Genomic DNA, 24,896 nt, shown 5'->3' with positions numbered 1-24,896 from the left:
GTGGTCCCACTAAAAACTAACAGGACTAATTGTAGTATAAAGTATTGTTCAAGGTGAGTAAGGATATTGGAATCTGTCCCATAGGCATCAGATCTCGTGAGTAGTAATGCACTGCTTTTATATAGCCACTTTTCTGAGCAGAAGCACATTTAAAAAAAAATTCCAATGGTAGCTCTGATTGGTTTTTAAGCATACAGATTTTATACTTTAAAACGGTTAAAAGATTAATTACAATTTTGCTTTTTTTTTTTAAATTTCTATTCTGTATCCTGTAGAAACAGAACATGCCAGGAACAACAACAACAAAAAAATACATTCAGGAGTAGGCATGTTCCTACCTTAATTATCAGGAATGGCTAAGTTTCAAAGCATAAGAGCATTATTACTGTTTCTCAGTTCTACATCTTGGCAAAAAGTACTAACTTTCTTTTAATTTTATTTCTTTTAAATGCAGAACTATGGTTTGGAAACAGAAAATCTAAAAACCCTTTCTCACAAGCTAAATGCATCCGCCAAAAATCTGCAGAACTTTATAACTGGGAGGAGGAGGAGTGGTCACTATGATGGCAGGACCAGCCGAAAATTACCAAATGACTTCCTGACCTCTGTGGTGGATCTGATTGGAGCAGCTAAAAGTCTGCTGGCTTGGTTGGACAGGTAAAATCTCCCAAATGTTTCACAGGTAACCAGTTCATGCACACACCCAAAACAAACCTTTTAAAATCATTTTATATTGATTTTAAGTGTAAGTTAAAACCACCAAGTTGACTTTAAAGAATAGAAATTTAAATTGATCTTTAAAAAGATGAAGCTTTAGCATGCAGTTTGGACTGCACTCAGGATCATATTTTTAAAAATACTGTAACGGTGGAATTGAATATTATGGCTAAAATGGTTAAGGCAAATTGATGAATTTTTGTACTGGTGCAGGGACAAACTTTTAAGTGACTTGTTTAATTCAAACAAGTTCTTTTGATGTTCATTGTGCTGGTAAAATTTTTGTGTCAATATTAATACCTAATTCCACAGTATCTGTGTTGCAGTTATGGAATGTCTTTACATGCAGTTATGGGATTATTTACATGCAGTTATGGAATGTCTTTGAAGCTCTAGACACAAATAGAACTTTTCTGATCAGCTGCCTTTGATGTTACGCTCATAGGATCTAATCAAACTGAGATGACTCGATGGAAAGACTCCCTTTGAAATCAATGGGAGCTGGGTCATACCCTTACTTTACAATGCCTTGCAAATATTCAGGGCCAGGACTGACCTTCTTTCTACATTTCTATGTTCCAATTGGATTCATCATGGCACTGAGACTCTCCAGGTAGTAAAGATGATTATTGCAATTATGCCTTTAAAAACACCTCACAAGTCATTTTATAGTCAACCATAAATAGGCTGCTTGTCTTGTCTTGATTTGAATATGCAGTTGGTAAAGGACAATTCATACAGTATTTGTGTATCATCAACTGACGCTGTGATACAGTGTAGATTAAGGCCCCCCCCCCCAAAAAAAGGGTGTGTGTGTGTAGGGGGGAGATTCTGAAAATCCAGACAGATACTTTTTTTTCTTTTTGTCAGGAAAATTACCTTTGTCCCCTAAAAGAAACTCTCTGGACAGAAGTGGTTTGTTTTAAGAGAGGTATGTACCTGTCCAGCTTTTAAGAATGTATTCTTCAAAGTCCTGCTTTTGCTGTAGGAACTGTAACTACCGTTGACAGCTTGTCTTGAAGTTTGGAAAGATTGGGCTAAAATTGGAAAACAAATAACGGAAAAGAGACATCTTGCAGTTTAAAGAGTAATTTGTTGGTTATGGTGTAAATAACATAGATATTGTGTTTTCCTGTAAATTTGGCAATAGCATTATAACCAGAATTAAAAAAAAAAAGGATGCCTAATATTAGATTTCTAAGACCATATTTAGGCACCAGGAGAGGTGGTGTTTTAGTGGACAGAGTACTGAACAGGACTCAGGAGAGGATTCTAATCCTGGCTCTGCTGTTAACCTGCTGGGTGTCTTTGGGTGAGTCATTGTGGCTCAGCTACCCTATAAAATATAAATGATACTTACCTGTTTTGTAAAGCACTTTGAGCTCTCCTGATGAAAAGCCCAAGATAAGAACTGGGTATTATTATTATTATTTATTATGTAATAAGTGTAACCTGGTTTTCCAAAAGGCAGAGCACCTGGAAGTTCCTAGTGACCTGGCAGTTATGCATTTTTGAAAAGCTAGTTGTTTACTTAAATGCCTAAATATAGACTTAGGAGCCCAGTGTAGACACCTATTTTAAAAAGCAGGAAAAGTCTTTTCCTTTAAGAACCATTTTGTTTAATATATCTTTTGAAATATTTTCTGATTTCTGATATCTGCTCTTACAAAAGCACTTCAGTAGTTAAATCTCTACCAAGAATAACCTCATTGAAGGCACCTTTATTTTTAAAAGTTACAACTTACCTAGTTTTAGCTTGTTTTCACTTGCCTTTTTAAAATACTTTAGCTCTTCTTTGCTGAGGGTTAATCCTAAATACTTTAAGGCCTAGCACTCTTAATCTTAAAAGATGCCAATAACATAAGGCTATAATTTCCTGCTTACCTGCTGCAGCACATTACAACTTGCACTATAATTACACATGCTGTTGCACCACTTCTGCCACAAAAAATGTGTGAGACACTTAAAATGTTTGAGTCCAAAAGACTGTTGGGTGTTATGAAATGTAGGGTTTTTAACTGAAAATGTTTTAAAATAAATTAACTTTTTTATTATTTATTAAAATATAATTACCCTAGCGCTGTTGTAAATTATCCATCACACTTGTAGTGCTATGACAGGCGCTTACTTTCCTGTGTGTCGGGGGGTGCTTGACCCTTGGTTTAGCCCTAGGCCCCTGCTCCCACTCTGATCCTTCTCCAGGTCCCCACTCTCACCACATCTCTTCCACCCCATTCCTCCCTCTCCCCTAAGTGCACCACGTCCTCACTCCTTTCCCTCCCTCACCTGGAGCCTTCTGCATGCCACAAAACAGCTGATTGCAGGAGGCGCTGATTGTTGGGGCCCACCGGCAGGCAGGAGATGCTGGGGGAGGGAAGGGGACTGATCGGGGGTCTGATGGTGGGTGCTCAGCTCCCACCATTTTTTCCCCAGGGGTTCTCCAACCCCCGAGCACCCACAGAGTCATCGCCTATGATTGTGCTATTGATTTCAGTTTATAATGTAGATTTATTGATGGCAAGAGACTCTTAGAAGGTGATGAGGTCAGCTGACAGTTGATTTCTCTGCCTCTATAAACATAAACTTTAGATGAAAACACGCCCTTATGCTTTTTCTAGAGGAATAACCAGCTTCTGAAATACAAATTCAACATAGTAGTTGTTCCATTTGAGCACTAATGTGTGACATGATATCCAAGGTTATGCCAAGATTGCATGCTTTAGAATTAGACACAAAGCCAAAGGCCCCTGATAAGTGAATGTGGCTCAGCAATGCATGCCCTGTCCATTCTTCACTGAAATTATAATAAATAAAGATTACCTATCTCCTAGAACTGGAAGGGATCCTGAAGGGTCATTCAGTCCAGCCCCCTGCCTTCATTAGCAGGACCAAGTACTGATTTTGCCCCAGATGCCTAAGTGGCCCCCTCAAGGACTGAACTCACAGCCCTGGGTTTAGCAGGCCAGTGCTCAAACCACTGAGCTGTTTGTCTCCCCTGCTGTTATATTATTTGTAAAGGCAGCCACATTGTATTAGTCATAGATAATACAACAGGCAAACAAAAAAGTAAGAGGGAGTTAATAAAATCATCTTAAAAATATGACAATTTTACTGTCTGTTACTTGCCCTTTTGAGCTCACCGGGAGATGTGGCTGCTCTGTACCTCTGAAAATGGAATCTCAAGGTGTTTCAAATTTCAAGGCACTCAGAAATTAGGGCAGCCAAAATGAGAGGCTACTTTTGAAAATGTTGTCTTTAGTACCTGAATGGGGCTTTCTAGAAACAATATTTGAATTTCACTTAATTATACAGTAAACAGATACACCTCTACCCCGAGATAATACGAATTCAGATATAATGTGGTAAAGCAGTGTTCCGGTAGGGCGGGACTGTGCGCTCCGGCGGATCAAATCAAGTTGGATATAACGCGGTTTCACCTATAACACAGTAAGATTTTTTTGGCTCCCAGGGACAGTGTTATATCGAGGTAGATGTGTATTTTGAACAGGTATGTAATTTAAACATTCTTCTGTACATTTTTGTGGAATTTTAAGATTTTTTTCTAGTATATAATATTTTTCATTCAGTAGATCCATTTTTCCTCTTTCAGATGTCTCAAGGGGGCGGATTAATGGCTGTGTATTATTCCTCCTTAAGAGCATGAATGTCTGGAGATCCATAGGTTCTGTCATTTCCTGTTAAATGTCAACTGGGGGAGATAGGAAGTTTTTTTTTTTTTTTGCACAGGTATGGTTTTGCTACTGTTAGTCCTGACAGTCAAAGCTGAGCCCCAGACTTTGCTGTTTCAGAGATACTACGATGTTTAGTGCTACCTAAGATAAAATGGACTGAATTTTTCTGTTGAATAGTTCTAGCAGTATTTTTTTTGATAGGTTCTCTCAGTGGGGGTGTTTTTCTAGTGTTTCTTTATGGCCTTGAAGACCTGAAGACATTTTCTATATGATGCTTTTATAGCCAGCCTGGCTGAAGTGTCTGACTGCTTCTCAAGGCTAGCCTTAGAGAAATCTGCATTTTATATCAAATCATATTTTTCATTTAACTTCACTATTATGCTTCCAGTGCCTGAGAGAGATGGGTGGACATTTGTGATTAAGCTGGCATAGACTTGCCCCATATAAAATAAAAGGGAGGCACTGAGGTGAAAGGGTGAGGGTTATAGGCATGCCTCCCCTCTGACAATAATTTGCAGCCCTGCAGTGATTTGATGTATTTCTGTCCTTGGATTCTCGGCTGGCAGCTATGGCTTATAGCACTTATTTCATCTGTGACAAAGGAATTAATTAAAAGGAATAACGTGGACATCAACACAGTGATGCATGTCACTGTAACATCCAGACTGGATCACTGGTACGTACATTTACCTGGGGCCAGTCTGGAAAAATCGGTAGTGGCTCCAGCTGGGTCTAAATGTACCAGCTTGCTTCTTGAGTGGAGAGCACAGAAAACCTGAGCTCCATCTCTGCACTAGCAGTTTGTTCATTTTTGAATGCAATTTCAACTTGTTGGTTACAGCCTATAAAGACCTAAATGAGCTGGGCCCAGATATCTGAGAGATTGCCTTTTCTTCTATGGTCTGTTAAGACTTGTGATCTGTTGGGTTACTCTCACTGTTGGTTCCCAGGGTTAAACTGGCCACGGCTGTTATCAGGACATTCTTTGTGAAGGGTCCATTCCTCTAGAATCTGCTTCTTCCAGTGACTGATCAGAACCAGAGATCAATGAGCATCAGGGCATAATTTAAAATTTCTATTTTTGTCAAGTTTTTAAAGTATTTTGGTTTAGCTTAATAGTAGGGATTGGGAGATTTTTTAGAAGGCTTCCAAACCTCTATTTCCAGATGGGTCAGTCTGGCTGTTTTAGGCGCCTACATGGGAATCAGATCCGGGCGCCCTGAAAAGTATCAGGGCTCAGGACATTAAGGTGGTTATGGTTTACTCGCAAGAACACTTTGACTTCCCTCTTTCTCTTACCATAGAATTCTTCTCTACTTCTAGAAGGATGTTGGCTGAATGTTTTATAGTCATGTTTTTGTACTCTTTTCCCTGTTCCTCTGATCTTTTGCCTGTTAGAGCTTTGTTTTCTTGAAAAAACATCTCTGGATACATGTAGATGCCAAGGCTTGGAATACAGGCCTTGGCTACCAAATAGCTACCTTGAATTGCTGCCTTCTATTGACTTATATCAAGCCTATGGCTCAAATAATACTGCCCCATTTGTATGGACGTATTTTTGTTTAAGGAAATATGTTCAGGTATTACAGAATTATGATGTTGTAGCCATTTGGGTATCTCATACAATTACTGTTAAAACCTATCTCAGAGTTACTGTTAGCCATTGTTTCTGAAGTCACAGGAACTTATTTTCTCTTGAGATTATTACTATATAGCACTATTATAAATTCTTCTTTTCTGGCATGGTAGATTCCTGTTTTTTCTGTTTTATAGGACTGATGCATTCTGTCCTGTAGAGGGGAGTCTTCAGTGCTGTGTCTGTCTGTCTGGTACCTAATTACAAAGATCATCTGTTGGATCCTTTGAAATATGTGCTAACTACTGTTCCACCTTGTATTTAGCTGTGACCCTCTGAGTATCTTTTCCAGACCTGAAGAAGAGCACTATGTAGCTCAAAAGCTTGTCTCTCTCACCAACAGCAGTTGGTTCAATAAAGATATTAGCTCACCCTCCCTGTCTCTTTCAGGGCCACCCGGTGGTGGTGGGGGGACAAGTGGGGCGATTTGCCCTGGGCCCCACAGGGGCCCCCACGAGAATATAATATTCTACAGTATTGCAACTTTTTTTTATGGAAGGGGCCCCCAAAATTGCTTTGCCCCAGGCCCCCTGAATCCTCTGGGCAGCTCTGATCTCTCTAAAGATCACCTGTAACAATCCTGTGGAATGTATTTCTCATCATCTCTATTGAATGGTATTAGCCATAACATACAACCTTCAAAAATGGAGGCACATTTTTTAATTGAAAACCCCTCTGAAATAGGGGAGAAGAAGAAAAAAAAAACAATTAGGCACTGTTTTGTGTTTCTGGTTATGAAGTAGCAAAGTTATAGATAACGCAGGGCTGAAGCAACCAGTGTAATAAGTAGAGCTGTAGTTCTCAAACTTTTGTATTGGTGACCCCTTTCACACAGCAAGTCACTGAGTGCAACCCCCCCTTATAAATTAAAAAAACTTGTTTTATATTTAATACTATTATAAATGCTGGAGGCAAAGCATTATAATCTCACAACCTCCTGAGGGATCATGACCTCCAGTTTGAGAATCACTGGAGTAGAGAGTGCTATTTTACACCTTTTTTATTAAAATATTCCAATGAAAAACATAGATACACAAAAGATCTAGGCAAATTGGAACAGTGTCAATAAAAAAAGCTCCGTCGAAAGGAAAATAAACTAAATAATCAGAAAAAACTGTTCAAAGGAATGAAAAAAAGACACAAACTTTCACCTTCCAAAAATGAACTGCAAAAAACACAGAGCTGACTGAGACACTTTAAATGTAAGACAGATTACAAATTAAGTGGAAAATAAAATGAGGTTAAAAATTGTGTGTGTGCTGGAGATAAACATAAAATTAAGGCAAACTAGAATGGAATCTTATATTGCAGACTCATTTAGGGAGCGAAAGCTCAGTGAACTGTGGTTATGGCCACGCAGTCTCAGTGCATAGCAATTCTATGGTGTAAAGCCACTTTGTAAAAATGATACACTAATCTACTGAGTAAGAAGTTATCTGGTTATATTTGCTGACTTTATTGAAAAGTACGTTTTTATTCCTGTTAACCCTGAAAATTTTGTTCCGTCCTTTGAATCCTTGTCAGAATTGTTTACAAAGTTCCGGTTGGGGTCGCTCTTGTACAGCCCCATTGAAAGTACGCTGTAAAAATTAATTGCAGTTGTGGAGTTCCATCTGAACCATCTTTCATTGAGTTCGATATCAAATGTGTGCAGTTAATCAGTTTTTTCTGTGAGCATTGTAAACTCAGGCTTCTGAGGGTCAAGCTATTGTTGTTTCTATCTCAAGCGCCATTTTAAAGGTTCTACAATCAAATTGTACCCTTAGTGGCACCTATACACACCTCACAGTTGGGTCCCTTTGTCCTGAGGCAGTCAGAAAATTGCAGAACAGTGACATCATAGAGATGCCGCCTGAGAGAACACCCTGGAAGTCCTGACTGTCGAGCAGTGCAACAGCCTTTAGAGGTCATCTTTTCTTCAGTTGGGACACGGCTAATTCATTGTTCTTGTATTTTGGTCCCTGTTTTATTCCTTCACATTGCTTCCAATGTGTTCTCTCCACTTTCTATGGTCCATATCTTTGCAGTCCCACCAGAAGTGCTGGAACAATTTTTATAGGGGGGGCACTGAGAGAGACACTGTAAACCCTGTATATAATGGAAACCACTTCAAGCCAGGGGGTGCAGCACCACCCCCAGTATCCGTAGTTCCAGCACCTATGGGTCTCCCTTAAAGTTCTGAAATGAACCCTAGATTTGTGAATCTGAGGACCTCTCAAACATTAATGTACTTATTCTCAGAACAATATTAAACCCAGTTTGCAGGTGAGGAACTGAGGCATAGAGAGCTTAAGTGACTTGTCCAATGGCACATAGGAAGTGCACAGCAGAGCCAGGAACTGAAACCTGAACTGAGTCCCAGTCTAGACAAGTTCAGTTTCTTAACCAGAACATCATTCTTCCTGCCATAAGGTTTAGCTGTATTCTGACCTGACAGACAAAAAATCTGTCTTTGTCTTCACCTAAAGTTGGGCAGGGACTCACAGTTCCTCAGGTATGCCTATGCACTAGTCTATTGCTTTTTTCCTAAGTGGGAAGCTCCTGCACAATCAAGGACCTTTAAAGTTTCAGTTAAGAAAGGACTTGTTTCTTCAGATCATGTTCTGCCTCACATTCCAGTATAAATATTTTGGACTGTATGGCTCTGGCATGGAAAAACTTGATTTAAAAGATAACATCCACCATTTTAGCTTTCAGAAAAGAGTTGCTTCTGCTCTACATTATAATGCCACTGTTTCATGAACCTTTCATGAACACTCTTAATAGAGAATGGCCCCTGTGTGACATGCAGTAGCACTAAAATAGTTTGTGTGTATGATCTCTCATCACCTGCCCCTTTTGCTCCACCAGTGATACTAATTTTAATGCTCTGTTTATCTGCTTTTCCTGCATCCATTTATATGTTCTGCCACGTTACCCTCTGTTTGGAATGCCCTCCTAAGTCTAGTCCACCAAACTGCTGTCTTTCTGACAAAGAAACCACTTCTGAAAACTTATTTTTGTGTGTCTCTCAACAGAAGGTGTTCCAGTAAAAGATACTACCTCTCTCACCTTCTCTCTCACTTATTTTCTGTTATCCAAAATGTGAGTCAGTATAATAAACTGTAAAGAAAATTCCTAATTATTACTGAATTTGGGCTTCCCAATACATTTCTCTATTCTGTTTTGTTTAGATTGTAAATCCTTTGGGGGTAGGAGCTGTCTATATGTTGTGTGTTATGCAAAGCTGATAGTAGGGTTGCCAACTTTCTACTTGCACAAAACTGAACACCTTTGCTCTGGTACCTGCCCTGCCCTTCCTCCGAGACCCCTCCCATTCCCCACCCCTTCTCCAAGACCCCATCCCCGCTCATTCTATCTCCCTTCCCTCTGTCACTGCTCTTCCCATCCTCACTCACTTGCTCATTTTCACCAGGCTAGCTCAGGGGGCTGGGGCGTGGAGGTGTGTGTGTGAGGGCTTCTGCTGGGGGTGCAGGCTCCAGGGTGGGGCCAGAAATGAGGAGTTAGGGGGCTACAGGCTGAGGTAGTGGGTTGGGATGCGAGAAGGGGGTAAGGGCTCCAGCTGAGAGTATGAGCTATGGTGTGGGGTCAAAGATGAGGGATTTGGGATGCAAGAGATGGCTCCGGCTCTGGTGTGAGGCTGGAGATGAGGGGTTTGGGGTGCAGGAGAGTGCTCTGGGCTGGGATCGAGGGGTTCAGAGGGCAGGAGGGGGATCAGGGATGGGGCTGTGGCAGGTGGTTGGGACCTGGGAGGGGATTACATCAAGCAGCTCCTGGAAGCAGCAGCATGTCCCTCTCCAGCTCCAATGCAGAGTCACGGCCAGGTGACTCTGTGTGCTGCCCATCTGCAGGCAGTGCTCCTGCAGCTCCCATTGGCCATGGTTCCTGGCCAATGGGAGCTGCGTGGTCAGTGCTTGGGGCAGGGGCAGTGTGGGGAAGCCCCTGGCTGTGCCTCCATGTAGGAGCCGGAGGGAGGCATGACAGCTGTTTTCTGCGAGCTGCCTGGCATGGAGACTAGCAAGGAGCCTGCCAGCCCTGCTGTGCAGCGCTGCCAACTGGACAGTCAATGGCCCGGTAAGCAGTGCTGACCAGAGCCACAAGGATCCCTTTTTGGCTGGGTGTTCTGGTCAAAAACCGGACACCTGGTCACCCTAGCTGAGAGAAACATTATTGGTTCTTAATAAATAATTAGAGCGATGTCTATGTAATCTATGAGTGTTTGTGTTTGGAGAGTTGGACTGGGAAAGGACCAATTGTCTGGAAAACTCTTAAGGGATTCTTATCAAAGGCCCATGTACCATAATGTAGCAGAGAAATATTCAATAAAGAATTTTACAAAAATTTAGTTGATATTTTGTGCAGTAACCACCACAGTATTTTTACAAGGGTGTTAATTGTGTACTGGGTATTTCTACAGGGAACAATGGATTTCTTAGTGTGCTGTTTGTCCTAGCCACATGTGGACAGGTTACTCAATCTGTTTCACAGCTGCTGAACTCTAACATGATCCATGTTTTCTCCCTAATACTGGCCACATCTTGCATATCAAATGCTTAAACTACTTCTACAATCTACGTTAAACATTAGGAAATGGGAACAAAAACATCTTGTGGTGGTGAGATAATGTTTTCCAACCTGTCAGTCTGATGCATAGAAAAGAATTAACAGGCTGAGATCCTCACTAGTTTGACAATTTAGCATCCTGGTGTCTTATATGTGAAAAAGCAGAGTAAAAAAGTGAATTAGAAGCCCTACTCTTTCTAACTATGCTTAATAAGGAGAAAAAGGTGGTGATCTATAGCAGCAGGCCGATTTTCGTCTTTAGTGAAAAGTAGGAGTTCTAAAATTTCACACCGATAAGGTAGATTAAGGAAGTTAAGTCCTTTGAAGTGCAAGAAACTGTGACCTCAGCTGAGGAAAGCTACTCCTCAAAGCACTTAAACACATACTTAAGTCCTGTTGTAATGGGATGTAACTATGTGCCTAAAATCAAGTGCGTTGCAGAATAGATATGGACAACTGAATTGAGACCTGTAAGCCTTACTGCTCTCAGTAACGTAATTTAGTATACCTGTTTATATGTCTAGTACATGGGCTGATTCACCCATTGCCGTTCAAATACAGAAATGTCTTAGTATTCAGCTTTAGTGCATTCTTTGAATGCTTTGGATTGCAGTAATTTCACTGTAGAATTCACCTTCCACTAAGAAATTGGTCTCTTTTTGCCACTGTGCTATGTTCATTAAGACAATTTTGTGTACCTTTTATAGCACTTAAAAAAGTTGAATTTCTTTCTCTCGTTATTTTCAGTCAATGAGCCTTACCCAAATGTGGTTTTTAGTTGCAGAGGAAAAGGGACTAGCAGGTGTGCATTGCCTGGAAGTATGGTGCCTAAAGTGTTCCCAGTCACCAAAACATGTTAAACCAATAACTCATACTTTGAAAGTAACAATCCCCTTCACTGTGTGCTGTGATTTTGTACAACCTTGTGAGCCATGTTTGGTTGTTGGTTGTCCTGACAGTTGTTTACTATTTCATGAGCTGAAAAAAAATTGTGTCTTTATAAATAGATACAAAAAATGAATCTACGTGCTTTTCTGTCAGTTTTTCAGTTTGTTGTCCATGGGCCTTATATTCCCTTTATGTACTCTCCTTTGTTTGTTTGAACTGGGGTAATGAACATATCAATAAGTATTACCTAAAATTGCTACGGCACTTATCCCTGTTAGTGCCACAGGAGCAGCTGCAAATGTTTAAAAAAGCATTAATTTAAGTCTCTTTTATTCAATATAAAGTTCATTGCATTTCCTACTTATATTGAATTAAACAGTCCAATTACAAGTACAAGTAAAACATAGTACATGGTAGTCTACTACCATGATTCTTAGATGGGATACTGGCGCAGTTACATGTACTACAATGCAAACTACTATGTTTTTTTTCTTCATTTGTTTGGGGTTTTGTTTGCCTCTCCTCTCTGAGGGCTGAATTATGATACAGACTGGATTATCCTGAAATTTTTTGTGCTAGAAGAAATTTTCAAAATGGGTTCTGGTTCTTAAGCTTAAATTCTTTCGCAAACTTGTCCCCTTGCTCTGATTCTAGAATGAGGTTAACTCTGTGATAAAAGTGCTTGTTTCTATTGTTAGTAGTGGAACTTGGTTACTGCATTTGTTAATATTTTTGTTAATAAGATATTTAGGTCATACAAATACAAATTGTGTAAAGATGTGACAAGCCAGAGTAGTCACGTCCTTGAAATTATATACATACTTAGTGCTTTCCTGGATCGAGGCCTTAGATGCTAGCTGAGAGTGGTAGGTCAGAGGAATGTAGAGTTGTTTGGTTTTGAATGAAGGAGGGCAGAAGTTGAAACTTGATACAGTTGGCTGGGGACTTAAAAGAAGTAGGGAGGACGTGTTCTGACTGGGTGTGGAATGCCTTTTTACCGGTTGCATTTTTGGTGAATTCAAATGGCATTATCACAGGTAAGGAGGAGGAGGTTGTTGTGATAATCAGTACACAAGGCGTTACAGTTATGTGCTGCTATTTGTTTGGTCTGTCCTGACTGGAAACAAACTGATAATTTTAATATAGTGTAAAACAATGTTACATGCCTTACTGTCAAGGTGGACATTTTATTAACGAAAATAGGATTTTGTGTGTCAAATTGAGGCTTCAAATTGTGTCCATCGTGGAATTTGGCCAGTGATCCTATACTAAACATTGTAGATGAAACTTTCAGAATTGATTTAGGAATGGAAATCTCATTGAAACTCAACATTTGAAAATGAGATTAGCCTCACCCACCTTGTTTCTCACCATTTGTTATTGATTTTAGCTGCTGGAATGAGACAATTTCTTACTAGTTTCCTGCCTCTCCTGCCCTAAAATCCACTTACCCTCACCATTGTTGCTAGTTTTACTATATGCATCCGATGAAGTGGGTATTCACCCACGGAAGCTCATGCTCCAATACATCTGTTAGTCTATAAGGTGCCACAGGACTCTTTGCTAGGTTCACTTTGTATTTTCAGTGTCCATTTTCTCATTTTTCTTTTTATGTTCCGTCTGTTTTTGTTAAATTACGTTTGCAGTCCATATGCCATTTTCTTGTTCTTTAATTTGAGTTAAACCCAATTTATTTGGATATTTTCAATGTTCTTCATTAAGAACAATGCTAATCAAGGCTTCATTGTTGTCTTTATGAACTGTGTAACCTAACAAATAGCAAAACTATGAGAGAAAACCATGCTGCATTAGAGCCAAAAGCCTACCATAGAATTTTCTTTGGAAAAATGCTAGAGGCTTTGAACCATCAAATAGATTCCAGCTGTGTAATTTGAAGATCAAATTGTAATAACATCCAAACGTAAAGTAAAATAATACCATTTGTGGCTAGAACTTATTCGTTCTAAATAAAGGTGAGAGTTCATAAATGAGTATTATCTTTTTAAATCATGGCTTTAGAAGGTTTTCTCATCTTAACAGTGACAATTGTGAATGAAAAATAAATACAAATATTTCTGACCCTTTTGGATACAATAGTCTTGTTTTAAAAGATTATAGTTCATAATTGAAGAGTTAATTCCAGTTTCAAACATATAATAAGTTAATGTTTTTATTGTAATTTGGTTTGTGTGTGTATAGGCAGACTTAGTATACTGTTCACATGTTGTTGTATTGTGTACATATAAAAGCAATATGTAAATAATGATTGTAGCATTTGACAAGTTGCTTTTGTCAAGCACCCTTGAACTCCTGACCTACACTCTGTCCACTAATCCCTCACTTTCAGGACTGTGTCTAGTTTTTCCTAGCCTCTGGACAGCTTTTCTTTTAGAGGTATACCTAATCTCATAGAGCTGGAAGGTCATCAAGTCCAGCCCCCTGCTTTCACTAGCAGTACCAAGTATTGATTTTGCCCCAGTTCCCTAAATGGCCCCCTGAAGGGATTGAACTCATAACCCTGGATTTAGCAGGCCAATGCGCAAACCACTGAGCTAGCCCTTCTATCAGTCATACTTCTGTTATAAAAAGAACACGCTGCTGGAGGAATATTACCTTTTTCCATCTAATATATGGAATTTCCTCTCCCAAAATTACATCAAGTTGAGGTGCATATTCAATTCTGACACATTGTATTTTGTGACCTATGAGGGCTAGAATGGGAATTTTAAACCATTAGAAAGGGGAGGAGATTCTGGTTTTCTATTGGGAAACACCACTAGTTTTTAGGAAAGTTCCAAGATGACTGACTTTAAAATTGCAGTATTACAGTATATGGAGAAACTATTGTAGAACCCTATAACAACTATCTAAAATGTCCTAGTTATGATGACTCTTGTCTACAGAGCTTTTTATTACTGAACTCATGGTTACTGGATTTTGGCTGTCTTTACAGTAGGAAAAATATCAACAAAAATTGTAAAACTCTAAACTTTTTCTGTAAAGTATGTGGCATACAGAAGATACATGATGACATAATATAAAGCTTTTATTGATATTTATTTGGGATGGCTGCATTACTTACATGAGTGGGCTCTGAGCTTATCTCAAATGAGTGGCAATAATACCTTTATATCACAGCATCATGTGTTTTCTATATTTGTTCATTCAGTGTTGTGTGAGTGAGAGAGAGATTGATTCAATTGATCAGGATATGCAGGTGAATGAACAACACACAAGGGATGCATTTTAAGCAACAGGAAGTAATATTATTCAACATTGGAGGGAGACACTTCCCACTCCCACATATTAGGCATTTATCCACGGCAGTGTTCGGGCGTCCCACTAAACAACCAGTAACTTGATGTAGACCCACCTAAATCCACCCCTGGGATTCAGCTCACCTCTGAATCCTCCCCACCTTTTCTCACATGGAGGGATATAGAAGTTGCCAAAAAAGAATATCAGTCTGCAAGGACTTCATGTCTCCTTTTTTCCTTTTGGCAATACCGTAGATGCCGACACTGTGGGTGCTCCAGGTAGCCCCCCCTGTCAGCGCCTCCCATCTGCTGAGGATCAGCTGCCCCGTGGTATGCAGGAGCTGCTGGGGAAAGGAGCCAGGGCAGGGCATGCTCGGGGAAGCGGGCAGAATGTGGCAGGAAGGGGTGCCGCGGGGGGGCAGGGCAAGAGTGGAGCCTTGGAGAAAGAGGTGGAGTGGGGACAGGGTAGGTGTGGGGACTTGGGGGAAGGGGTGGAATGGGAGCAGGGCCTGTGGCGGAGCTAGGGGGAGCACCTCCCAGTGCATTAAAAAGTTGGCACCTATGGGCAAAAGGCCCACCAGCATTATGTTTACCTCTTGGAGCTGGTCCCTTTTAGCCTTTAGCCGCAAGTTGTAACAAGTTAAACACTCTTACTTTCCTAATATTAAACGTTAAATCTTATTGTTATAATCAAACAATACCTCCATGATGCTGTGAGGAAGGCAAAAAAAAACCATCGTACCTCTTGCCAATTTTATCCAAAGGGACAAAAACCTTCCTAATACCAAAACAGGTGATCAGTCAGACCTGCAGCATCCACGGCAAGAACACTGCAACAAAGGGGAGGGAGAGCAGGGAAGCTAGCCAGAGCTTGGAGCATGAGCTTTTGTGGGTATTCACCCACGAAAGCTCATTCTCTAGTACGTCTGTTAATCTATAAGGTGCCACAGGACTCTTTGCTGCTTTTACAGATCCAGACTAACACGGCGACCCCTCTGATACTTGAGTATTTCTATTGACTTCCTTGGGCTTTAGTTCAGACCCAAAGACATTCAGTGCATTAGCCAAATGCTTTAATTACTGTATTCATACCTGGGCACCAGCTGTACAACAGGTAGAAACAATAGCTTTTCTTTTCTCAGTAAGTATGTGCTTAGACGACCTCAAAAGACATGCCCCTGTATATCTAAGGATCATATGGTGAAGTGGAGGCAGTTTCAGAAAGAAGCTACAGGGTTTTGAGGAGATGATGCCTTTATGGTTAGGACTTCTCTCAGAATGATTTAAAAAATCCTGAAAAGCCAAGAAGAGAGTTGAAGTAGCCATTTTCTAAAATTATGTTCTGCTACATACAATGCTAATATTTCGGATGTATTATTCAGTCCTGTTAAGAATTAGTATTAAAGCAGTCTGTGTTTAAAGTGCATTATGTGTACAGAAGCAGGGAAAAATCATACTCCCCTATGAACATTTTTTCTTTTTCTTTTTTTTTTAGATCACCTTTTGCTGCTGTGACAGATTACTCAGTAACGAGAAATAATGTTATACAGCTCTGCCTGGAATTAACAACAATTGTACAACAGGTATGAGACTATACATTTATTATTCTCATTTTAATTTATTGTTCCCTATTTAACGGTAAGTGGCCCTTTGCAACGAAATTGAATCATTTTGTGTCGTCCATTTTTCTGTGTCCAGTTTCAGCATAAAAGGAAAACTGTTGTGTTTAGTAAAATGCCTTTCAGAAATGTCTGTTTCAATGTCTGCATAACTTTGATTTGGGCTGTGCTATGCATGTACATCTCTCCTGTGTTCCAATGCTGAGCTTTATTTTGAATTCCTTAGTTTATATAGTTGTCAAGTTGAAAATTCTCATTTGATATTGTATTTTACTTGTAATAGTTTCTCACTTATTTTTCATTAAATGGAATAGTTCAGAAGATCTCTTTGCCTTACTCTGCATTTGTGCAGTCACCTTTCTTTTTGCACAATTCATAATATCTAGAATGTTCTGCAGATAGTGTATATTTTCTGATGTGTCTAAAATGTTGTATATTTTCTTAAATTCTGTCTTCAAGAGAGCCACAACCAGTTACTTAGTCTTTTCTTAAAGGTATGACTTCACTTTCCCAAAATAGAAGGGAAAATTGCTTGCATTCTGATGATATGTATATAACCTAGGACCTTTCCCAGTTTCCATAATTTCTTTTAGATTTACTGATGAAAAATTCTATATAACAGTAATACCGTTGCGTGTCTGTAGTTTAGACCTGTCCCCAATTGGCTATCCTTCTGGTAAAAGTGAAAAGCAACTTTTTTCTACAGTCCAAACAAAGGTTGGCACATACTCCACTAGATGCATTAATGACAGAAATTAAAGTAGTTCTCTTCAACTGAGTGTTATCTTATACTTTTGATTCGAACAGCTAAAAGATCTGTCCTGGAGATTCCAGTACCCCTATGATTAATGTGGCTGTAATCAATTGCTTAAATCTTGTTGATTTATATAGGTTTAGTTAATACCCCAGTTTGTTACCTAATTTTTGAGGGGCCAGTTGTGAATTCCCATTCTACAGTGAATTAATTTTATAGGCTATCCGGAGAGTCTACCCTAATTTATCTTTTGTTTCTTACAAATGCAAAGCTGAGGGACTGCTTATTTGTTAGTTATGATTCCTGACTGGAGGATAGAGGTGTGAGGAATTAGATAATAAATTCTGTATTTTGGATGGATTATTTTTAAATGAAAGGATGGTTTTGTTTACTTCTGGATATTTTACTCGTTTTGAGTTGTTGTTAATTTCTATGAACCTGTGGTGCCCCTTGCTTTTTGATTAGACCTCTGCAAACCCAGCAGAAATCGGCTTGCCAGTGATATATTGACAAAATCAAATTTGTAGTTTGGGTCTGAGGGTTTTATTGAAGGTTAGGGTTGTACTTTCAGGGTATGCTGGAAGTTAGAGCTGAACAAACTCAAAACCATGAGAGCTCGCTCAAAGCTCTCATTCTTCCTTCCCCACAAATAACTCCATCTCTACCAACTCCCCACTCACATACTGATCCTATTTATTATTAGTGTTCTCAGGGTGAAGCATTGGTAGCTGCTTCCCTGGGCTTGGCCTATTCCTGGTGATTTTTAATGGGTACCAGTTGGCTGCCCATCCCATCGTCTATTTTTGTTGGGGGCAACAGCCTCAAAAGATTCTCACTGACCAAAAATGTTCAGTTTTTCAGTGGAGGTTGGGAGGCATCCTGGTTTCTCTTTTCCCCCCTCTCCTACTGCTTTCCACCAAAAAGTGGGAGGGAGACTGACTTGCCTGTTGCAGTAGGCTGTGCTTTAAGGCCAGGACTAGAATCATAGAAGATTAGGGTTGGAAAGGACCTCAGGAGGTCATCTAGTCCAACCCCCTGCTCAAATCAGGACCAACACCAACTAAATCATCCCAGCTAGGGCTTTGTCAAGCTGGGCATTAAAAATCTCTAAGGATGGAGAGTCCACGATCTCCTGGGTAACCCATTCCAGTGCTTCACCATCCTTCTAGTGAAATAGTGTTCCCTAATATCCAACCGAAACCTCCTCCACTGCAACTTGAGCCCGTTGCTCCTTGTTCTGTCATCTGCCACCACTGAGAATAGTCTAGATCCATCCCCTTTGGAAACCTCCTTCAGGTAGTTGAAGGCTGCTATGAAATCCTCCCTCACTCTTCTCTTCCTCAGACTAAATAAGCCCAGTTCCCTCAGTCTGACCCTGTAAGTCATGTGCCCCCTGATCATTTTCGTTGCCCTCCACTGGACTATCTCCAATTTGTCCACACCCTTTCTGTAGTAGGAGGCCCAAAACTGGATGCAATACTCCAGATGTGGCCTCACCAGTGCCGAATAGAGGGGGAATAATCACTTCCCTCAATCTGCTATCAGTGCTCGTACTAATATACCATTAGCCTTCTTGGTAACAAAGGTACACTGCTGACTCAGATAGAAACTATGAGCTTCATTTCCTATTGCCAGAGAATACCTAACTATTGTGCCAAACCTTATTGGGCTGCCTGCAGTAAAAGGTGGTTGGCTTTCCTCTTATGTCCATATGGGCTGATGGGGGAGAGGAAGGTCAAACAGCTTTCCTTACCAACCAGAAGGCACTGAGACAGGGGGAGTGCCTCTGTCTGGTGGCTCGCCAAAAATGAAGGAAGAGGGCAGCTGTCAAGAAATGGAGTGTTGAGGCATGGTGGGAGGGAGGTGGGCCAACCAATTTGCTGGCTCAGGGCACAGAATTTTTGTGAGATTTCCCTATTGTGAAAACCAGCCATTTGAATGGCTTCATTCTTTTGCTATGAACTTTTTTCACAGCTTAGTTTGACTTATTGGTTGCACAAAATACAAAGATAATATGTCTTGCCTTGGTTGTATAATAAATTCTTTCTACCTTTTTTTTTTTTAAAGTCAGTCATTTTACAATTCCAGAGTTTAATTTAGTTTGCATTTCATTTGGCTGAGAAAAGCTAAATGCTCTAGTTGGTTGTTTGTGGTTTAAAGTATGTGTTTGTCCTACAAAGCTTATTGGAGCCCTCCTTGTGCTTTGGGAAAAGGGCATAACCCCAGAGGATGACTGTGTGGGCATCTCTTGCCAAAGTCGCACCTGTCACTATCTGTAGTCATGGCTGTAGGTCAGGAGTAGTCAATTATATTTTTGTCAAGGTCCATATTTTTTGGACAAAGTATAGTCAAGATCCAGACTATAGAGATAATAATAATAATAATTAATAATAATTAATGATAATAATAAGTAAATAAAAAGATTTCAGGGTCTGTTCAAAAGTGTCTGTCGGTCCAAATTTGGCCTACAGTCCATCTGTTGACACTCTTGATGAATGTCATTGTCTATCACTTAATGTGACTGGAAATGCCTCCTATTCCTTTGCACAGGTCTATTTTTTTTTTTTTTTTTTACAAACTGAGGAACTTGTAACTTAACAATCAGCGTAGTTCTTTCCAGTAACTGTCCATTTCTCATAGTTCGTTTCCTCACAAATTCATCCTCCTGCTCATTACTGCTAGCTCCTTACATTTTTTGGAAAGTACACTTAACCTTCGAAACTGGGGAGGTTCGAGAGTTATGCACTTACAGGAGTAACAGCAAATTTTATTCACTTGCCTCTAGAAAAGAGAACCACCATCCTCCCCAAAGATAACATTAGGCCGCAATCAAGAAAGCACTTCAGCACGGCACTTACTGTGCTGAAGCTGTGTTGGGACTTTAGTCAGGACAGGGGCAATGATGAATTCCATTGCTGATCCCAAACTCATCTGTTCTGATTTTTATTTACAGCAGATATGTTCCATCCCAGTAACTTAGTATCTATTCACTGATCTTTTGTTTCATATGATCATAGAGTTTAAGGCCAGAAGAGACTACTAGATCATCTAGTCTGACCTCCTGTATATCATAGGCCACCAGCACTACCTAGTACTCTCACATTACACCCAGCAATGGCAATTAGACCAAAGTAAATGAGACCCCCAGGAGACTAGACTATTATGTGCTACAGGCAGAGAATAGGAGGGATCGAGGTGCACCAGTGCTTAAGGCTCCCTCAACGGCAGAGAAATGATGAAGTGAGATATGCCCAGATAATCCTGGCAGGTGAGCTGCATCCACATGCTGCTGAGGAAGGTGAAAAACCCCCAAAGTCTCTGCTAATCTGACCTTGGTGAAAATTCCTACTTGACCCCATGTGTGGCGATCAGATGGATCCTGAGCATGTGAGGAAGAACCAGCCAGACAAGCATCTGAGAGACAGAATGGTTGATGCCACTTCAGACCCAATGTCCCATCTCCAGCTTTGGCCATCAATCATGCTTCAGAGGAAGGAGATTAAAAAAATCCCAGAATACCCTGGAGGGGGTGGGGAGAATCTCTTCCTGACCCATGCTGGTGGCCAGATGAAACCCTGAAGCATGAGTTTTAGCAACATAAGACATAAACCAGAAGTGAGCCCCAGGGCTGTTGATCCTTGCCTACCACCATCACTAGTAACTCCATCATACAGTTGCACTCACAAATTTGTCTAGCGCGCTCTCTCAAAACTAATTAAATTGTTTGCCTCTACGGTTCCTGTTGGGAGGCTGTTCCAGAACCTCATCCCTCTGATGGTTAGAAACCTTCTACTTTCCAGTCTGAATTTGTTTACGGCCAGCTTATATCCCCTTTGTTCTTGTGCCAACATTGTCCTTTAGCTTAAACAGCTCTTCACTCTCCCTAGTGTTTACCCCCCCTACTGTTTGGAGAACAATTGTATCCCTTCACAGGCTTCTTTTGGCTAGACTAAACAATCCAAGTGCTTCCAATCTCCTGTCATAAAATAGGCCCTCCATTCCTCTGATCTTCCGAGTAGCTCTTCTCTGCACCTGTTTCAGTTTAAATTCATTTTTCTTGAATATGGGTGACAGAATTGTAAACAGTATTTGATTATTCCAAATTGAATACAGTTAAATTCCCCAGTGTACTACTGTTTTGGGATACAAACTGAATGTTTAAATGTTGCATCAGCTTTTTAATCTCTGATTCCCTTTTCTTTTGCATTTAAAATACTTCTTTGTGAGTTTACAAAAGTCCTACACCTGAACTTAGCTATCAAGAGGCTTTTTAAAAAGACTAGTGGCATTTTTAAATGCCTACACGTAAAGTGTGCATTTGCTTAAGTTCTGTCTTTGGCTCTTGTAAATTGTTGTTGGTCAGCTATTTCATATGCAGTTCAAAAATAGCACCCTGAGCTTCAGCATGCAGTGGATGAGGCCTATGAGGATTCATACCCAATTTTTGTATCACTTGCTTACAGCTGAAAAGTCCTCAGAATTATTAACAAAAACATTGTTCTCTAGCTAAAATGGGTAAAATTAAGCTGGCATGTTTAAATAATTTTGCTGGTTTGAGGTTAATTGTAGGGGCAATGTTTGGCATAAAGAGGATTACATTTTTCTGTTATCAGTACAGACTGGACAATGAAGAAGAAATTGGCAGAGTTTTGGAAGTATGGAGTGTAGGAAAATTCATCCTACTTGTGTATGAGCTGTAATACAGAATTCTTAAGACAAGCCATTGTATATAATTAAGGGTAAGATTTTTGTCATGATTATTTTTAGTAAAAGTCACGGACATGTCACGGGCAATAAACAAAAATTCACGGAAGCTGTGATCTGTCTGTGACTTTTGCTGCTGCAGCCCTATAGTTTCCCCCCACCCCCAACATGGTGGCTGGGAGCTGTGGGGTTCCCCGTCTGCCCGTGGCAGCTGGAAGCTGCGGAGGGTGGGAGGGGTTGCACCCATGGCAGGTGGAAGCTGCAGGGTGACCATATTTCCCAAAGGGAAAATGGGACATCCGCAGCCACTCACCCAAGGCGTCTCCCTCCCCCTGTGCGAGGCTGTAGTGTGTTGCTGGAACCCTGAGGTGGGCTCCCTCAGGAGTCTGTCACTTGTTACTGGAACCTTGCAGGGGGCCCACTGTCACCTGTCACTGGAACCTTGCCAGAGCCCCACTGGCTGCCATCTCCAGAGTCCCACCACCCCTGGGGCTGAAGCAGAGAATGTCGTGGAGGTCTCTGAAAGTCACGGATTCCATGACTTCCATGACCTCTGTGACATAAATGTAGCCTTATATATAATGTGATATACTATATGTTAAACATTATATTAACTAGTTCATTTGCTATTTTAGTTACAAGCCAGCTGGAGCCAAGTAATTGTTCTGTATTTGTCTGCTGCAGAAATGGATATCTGCCATTGACAAATAGTTTCCTCAGAGCATTGCAGGCTATCATTGTAACCTGAAGAAGACTGCATTCACACTAAAAGGCTCATATACTATTTGTCCTAATATTTTTTTGTTCTGGAACTTTGGGGATTTATAAAGTAGTAGCTTTATCTTCCAACTTTCATCTTGGGAACTCTGGGATAGTTGGAACAAGTCCTTACTAGTAGCTAATTTCTGAGCTGTAATGCAAGTCAATTTTGCTGATACTCTTTTATTAACTCTGGCGACTTCAAAGGCTATCTTTATAAAAATATCTCAGCCCCAGAGAAAACCTTTAGATTCCAGAGGAATTGCAAATAGTGGCAGTTCAGACATACTTTTCTGCCATTTCCATTACAGGGCTATATATGCTTTGTATCTTGAAGTTGTTAAGGACCCAGTCCTGCCACCGATATGTAGAGAAGGATCTTACTCCACAAGTTATGCAGTTGAGATCAGTGATGCAGTTTGTGAAGTAAAGTTCCATTTAGCATGAGGTGCCAGAAGTAGGCCCTGGGAGTTTAAGTAATCTTCTTACGAAAATAGATGATCACTTTGCAGCTGCATTGCAGAAGCTTTGACTGTGTTCACTACTAAGCAGAGTCAAAAGGACATGATGCAACAATTTTTCTCGCTGCACCATTTCTGATAAAGCATGTCCATTGGCATTGGGTGTTTCTCTAACTTTACTTTTTTCCATGCTTCCAGGAGAGGAGGCTGTAATATTTATATTTCTTCTGGTTGAAATTACTGTTAATTCTCTAGCAATTCATACAGCGCCCCCTGACCCCTAACCCAGGATCAGATCTCCATGGCACTAGGCACTGTAACAACACACAGGAGACAGTCCTTGCCCTGACAATATACAAACTAACAAGTGTTTTCATTTTGAATTACTACGACTCTCCTCCACAGCTCCCTACCAATACCATAGAATCTTATAGTCATGGGTTCTATGCTGTTGGGTGGGGGGGATGTTGTTTTTTTTCAATCGTGTCTTTACTCCCACTGTCTAATTACTTCTAACTGATCTTCTGAAGAATATGATTCAGGAGTTAAAAAAAATTAACTTCATATCCTTGTAAAAATATATTCTGAGATCAATCCTGAACCCAGTGAAATCAATGTGGATTTTGTAATGATTTCAGTGGGAGCAGGATCAAGGCTTTCAGAGTTGAGGGTGAACAGGAGTAAGTATAACCTAATTTTAAATTGTCTCACAATATACCTTTAGACTGATTATCACAGTTTTCTCTCTTATTACTGGCTTAACAATAAAGTTAAACTTTCTCCACTGTTTTTTTAAAGAGTGCCTCCAGTAGAGCTGTGCTAGCCTGCTTATAAAATAATATTAGCATTGCAACCATTTGTTCACAAGGAAATAAAACATTACATGTGACTGTATAGTTTAAAAGAAGTAATTCCAAGCACTGTATTAGGGGTAATTAGAATTCAGCACAGTTAGATATGATATTAACCTAATCTGAGACTCCTTCAAGACTCTCTAATGCTTACAGTCTCATCCTTGCAGTAGTCCATCACTGTGCCTTTAAAGTGTAATCCATTTATGACTATACATTCCTGACAATAACAGGTTAACCAATGGAGAACGGAAAATAATAATCAGAGTTTCTACTCTCTTTTATCTAATTTCTGAGCATAAAAACTAAGCCCTTTGATACTTGGGACATTTTAAAGAAGGAAACCACCCTAATTATTATTTGTTAGATGAGGAAAGGTGTGTTTTATGGGGCCTTCTCCATGTCTGTGAAAACAAAATAAAAACATCCTTGTGTGATATTGTAGGGGACCACGAAAGACTTTGTTACGGCCTAGCTAGGGCTTTGCGCTTTCTCTTGGTGGGTTATTATAGGGCATAGCATGCCAGTGTATTCTGCTTCTAGCCGGTTACAACTGCCTTGTGTGGGAAGCCCCTGTGTTTAGAAGGAACTGCAGAAAGCCCCTGGCCATAGGCCAAGGGGGGCGGCCATTGCTGATGGAAAGCCCCAAATCGCTTATGCATGAGCTGCTTTACATAGTGTTAGCATAATGTTATAATTGCTGCAGAGCATTGACTCTGCCCTTGGACTCCGTACCAGGCCGAGCTTTCGTGCGCTGGGTTCCCCACCTCATGACAGCAATGCTCGAAGTCCCCATTGCGCGTGTGTCACGTATACCTTCATTAAAGCCAAATAACTCATGGCTTGTGTGGGCCTTGTTCTTGCAAAACACTCTGGGTGGGCCTGTAAGTGCCCAGGCACACAACATAGATTCATAGACTCTAGGACTGGAAGGGACCTCAAGAGGTCATTGAGTCCAGTCCCCTGCCCTCCTGGCAGGACCAAATACTGTCTAG

General features: G+C 40.5%; 1 protein-coding gene across 4 annotated transcripts in view; it reads left to right on the top strand.

The window, feature by feature from the left end:
- Window positions 1-24,896, top strand: part of CNKSR2 (connector enhancer of kinase suppressor of Ras 2) — a 401,265-nt gene that overhangs the window by 80,071 nt on the left and 296,298 nt on the right. For all 4 annotated transcript variants that reach the window (XM_075059991.1, XM_075059987.1, XM_075059986.1 and 1 more), the window contains exons 3-4: window positions 455-657; window positions 16,249-16,336. In XM_075059991.1, coding sequence (XP_074916092.1) covers window positions 455-657; window positions 16,249-16,336 — 291 coding nt within the window. The remainder of the gene's footprint in view (window positions 1-454; window positions 658-16,248; window positions 16,337-24,896) is intronic.

The sequence above is a fragment of the Chelonoidis abingdonii genome, chromosome 1 (assembly GCF_003597395.2).
Source record: "Chelonoidis abingdonii isolate Lonesome George chromosome 1, CheloAbing_2.0, whole genome shotgun sequence".
NCBI classification, from domain to species: domain Eukaryota; kingdom Metazoa; phylum Chordata; order Testudines; family Testudinidae; genus Chelonoidis; species Chelonoidis abingdonii.
This window is presented reverse-complemented; position numbering and strand designations above follow the sequence as displayed.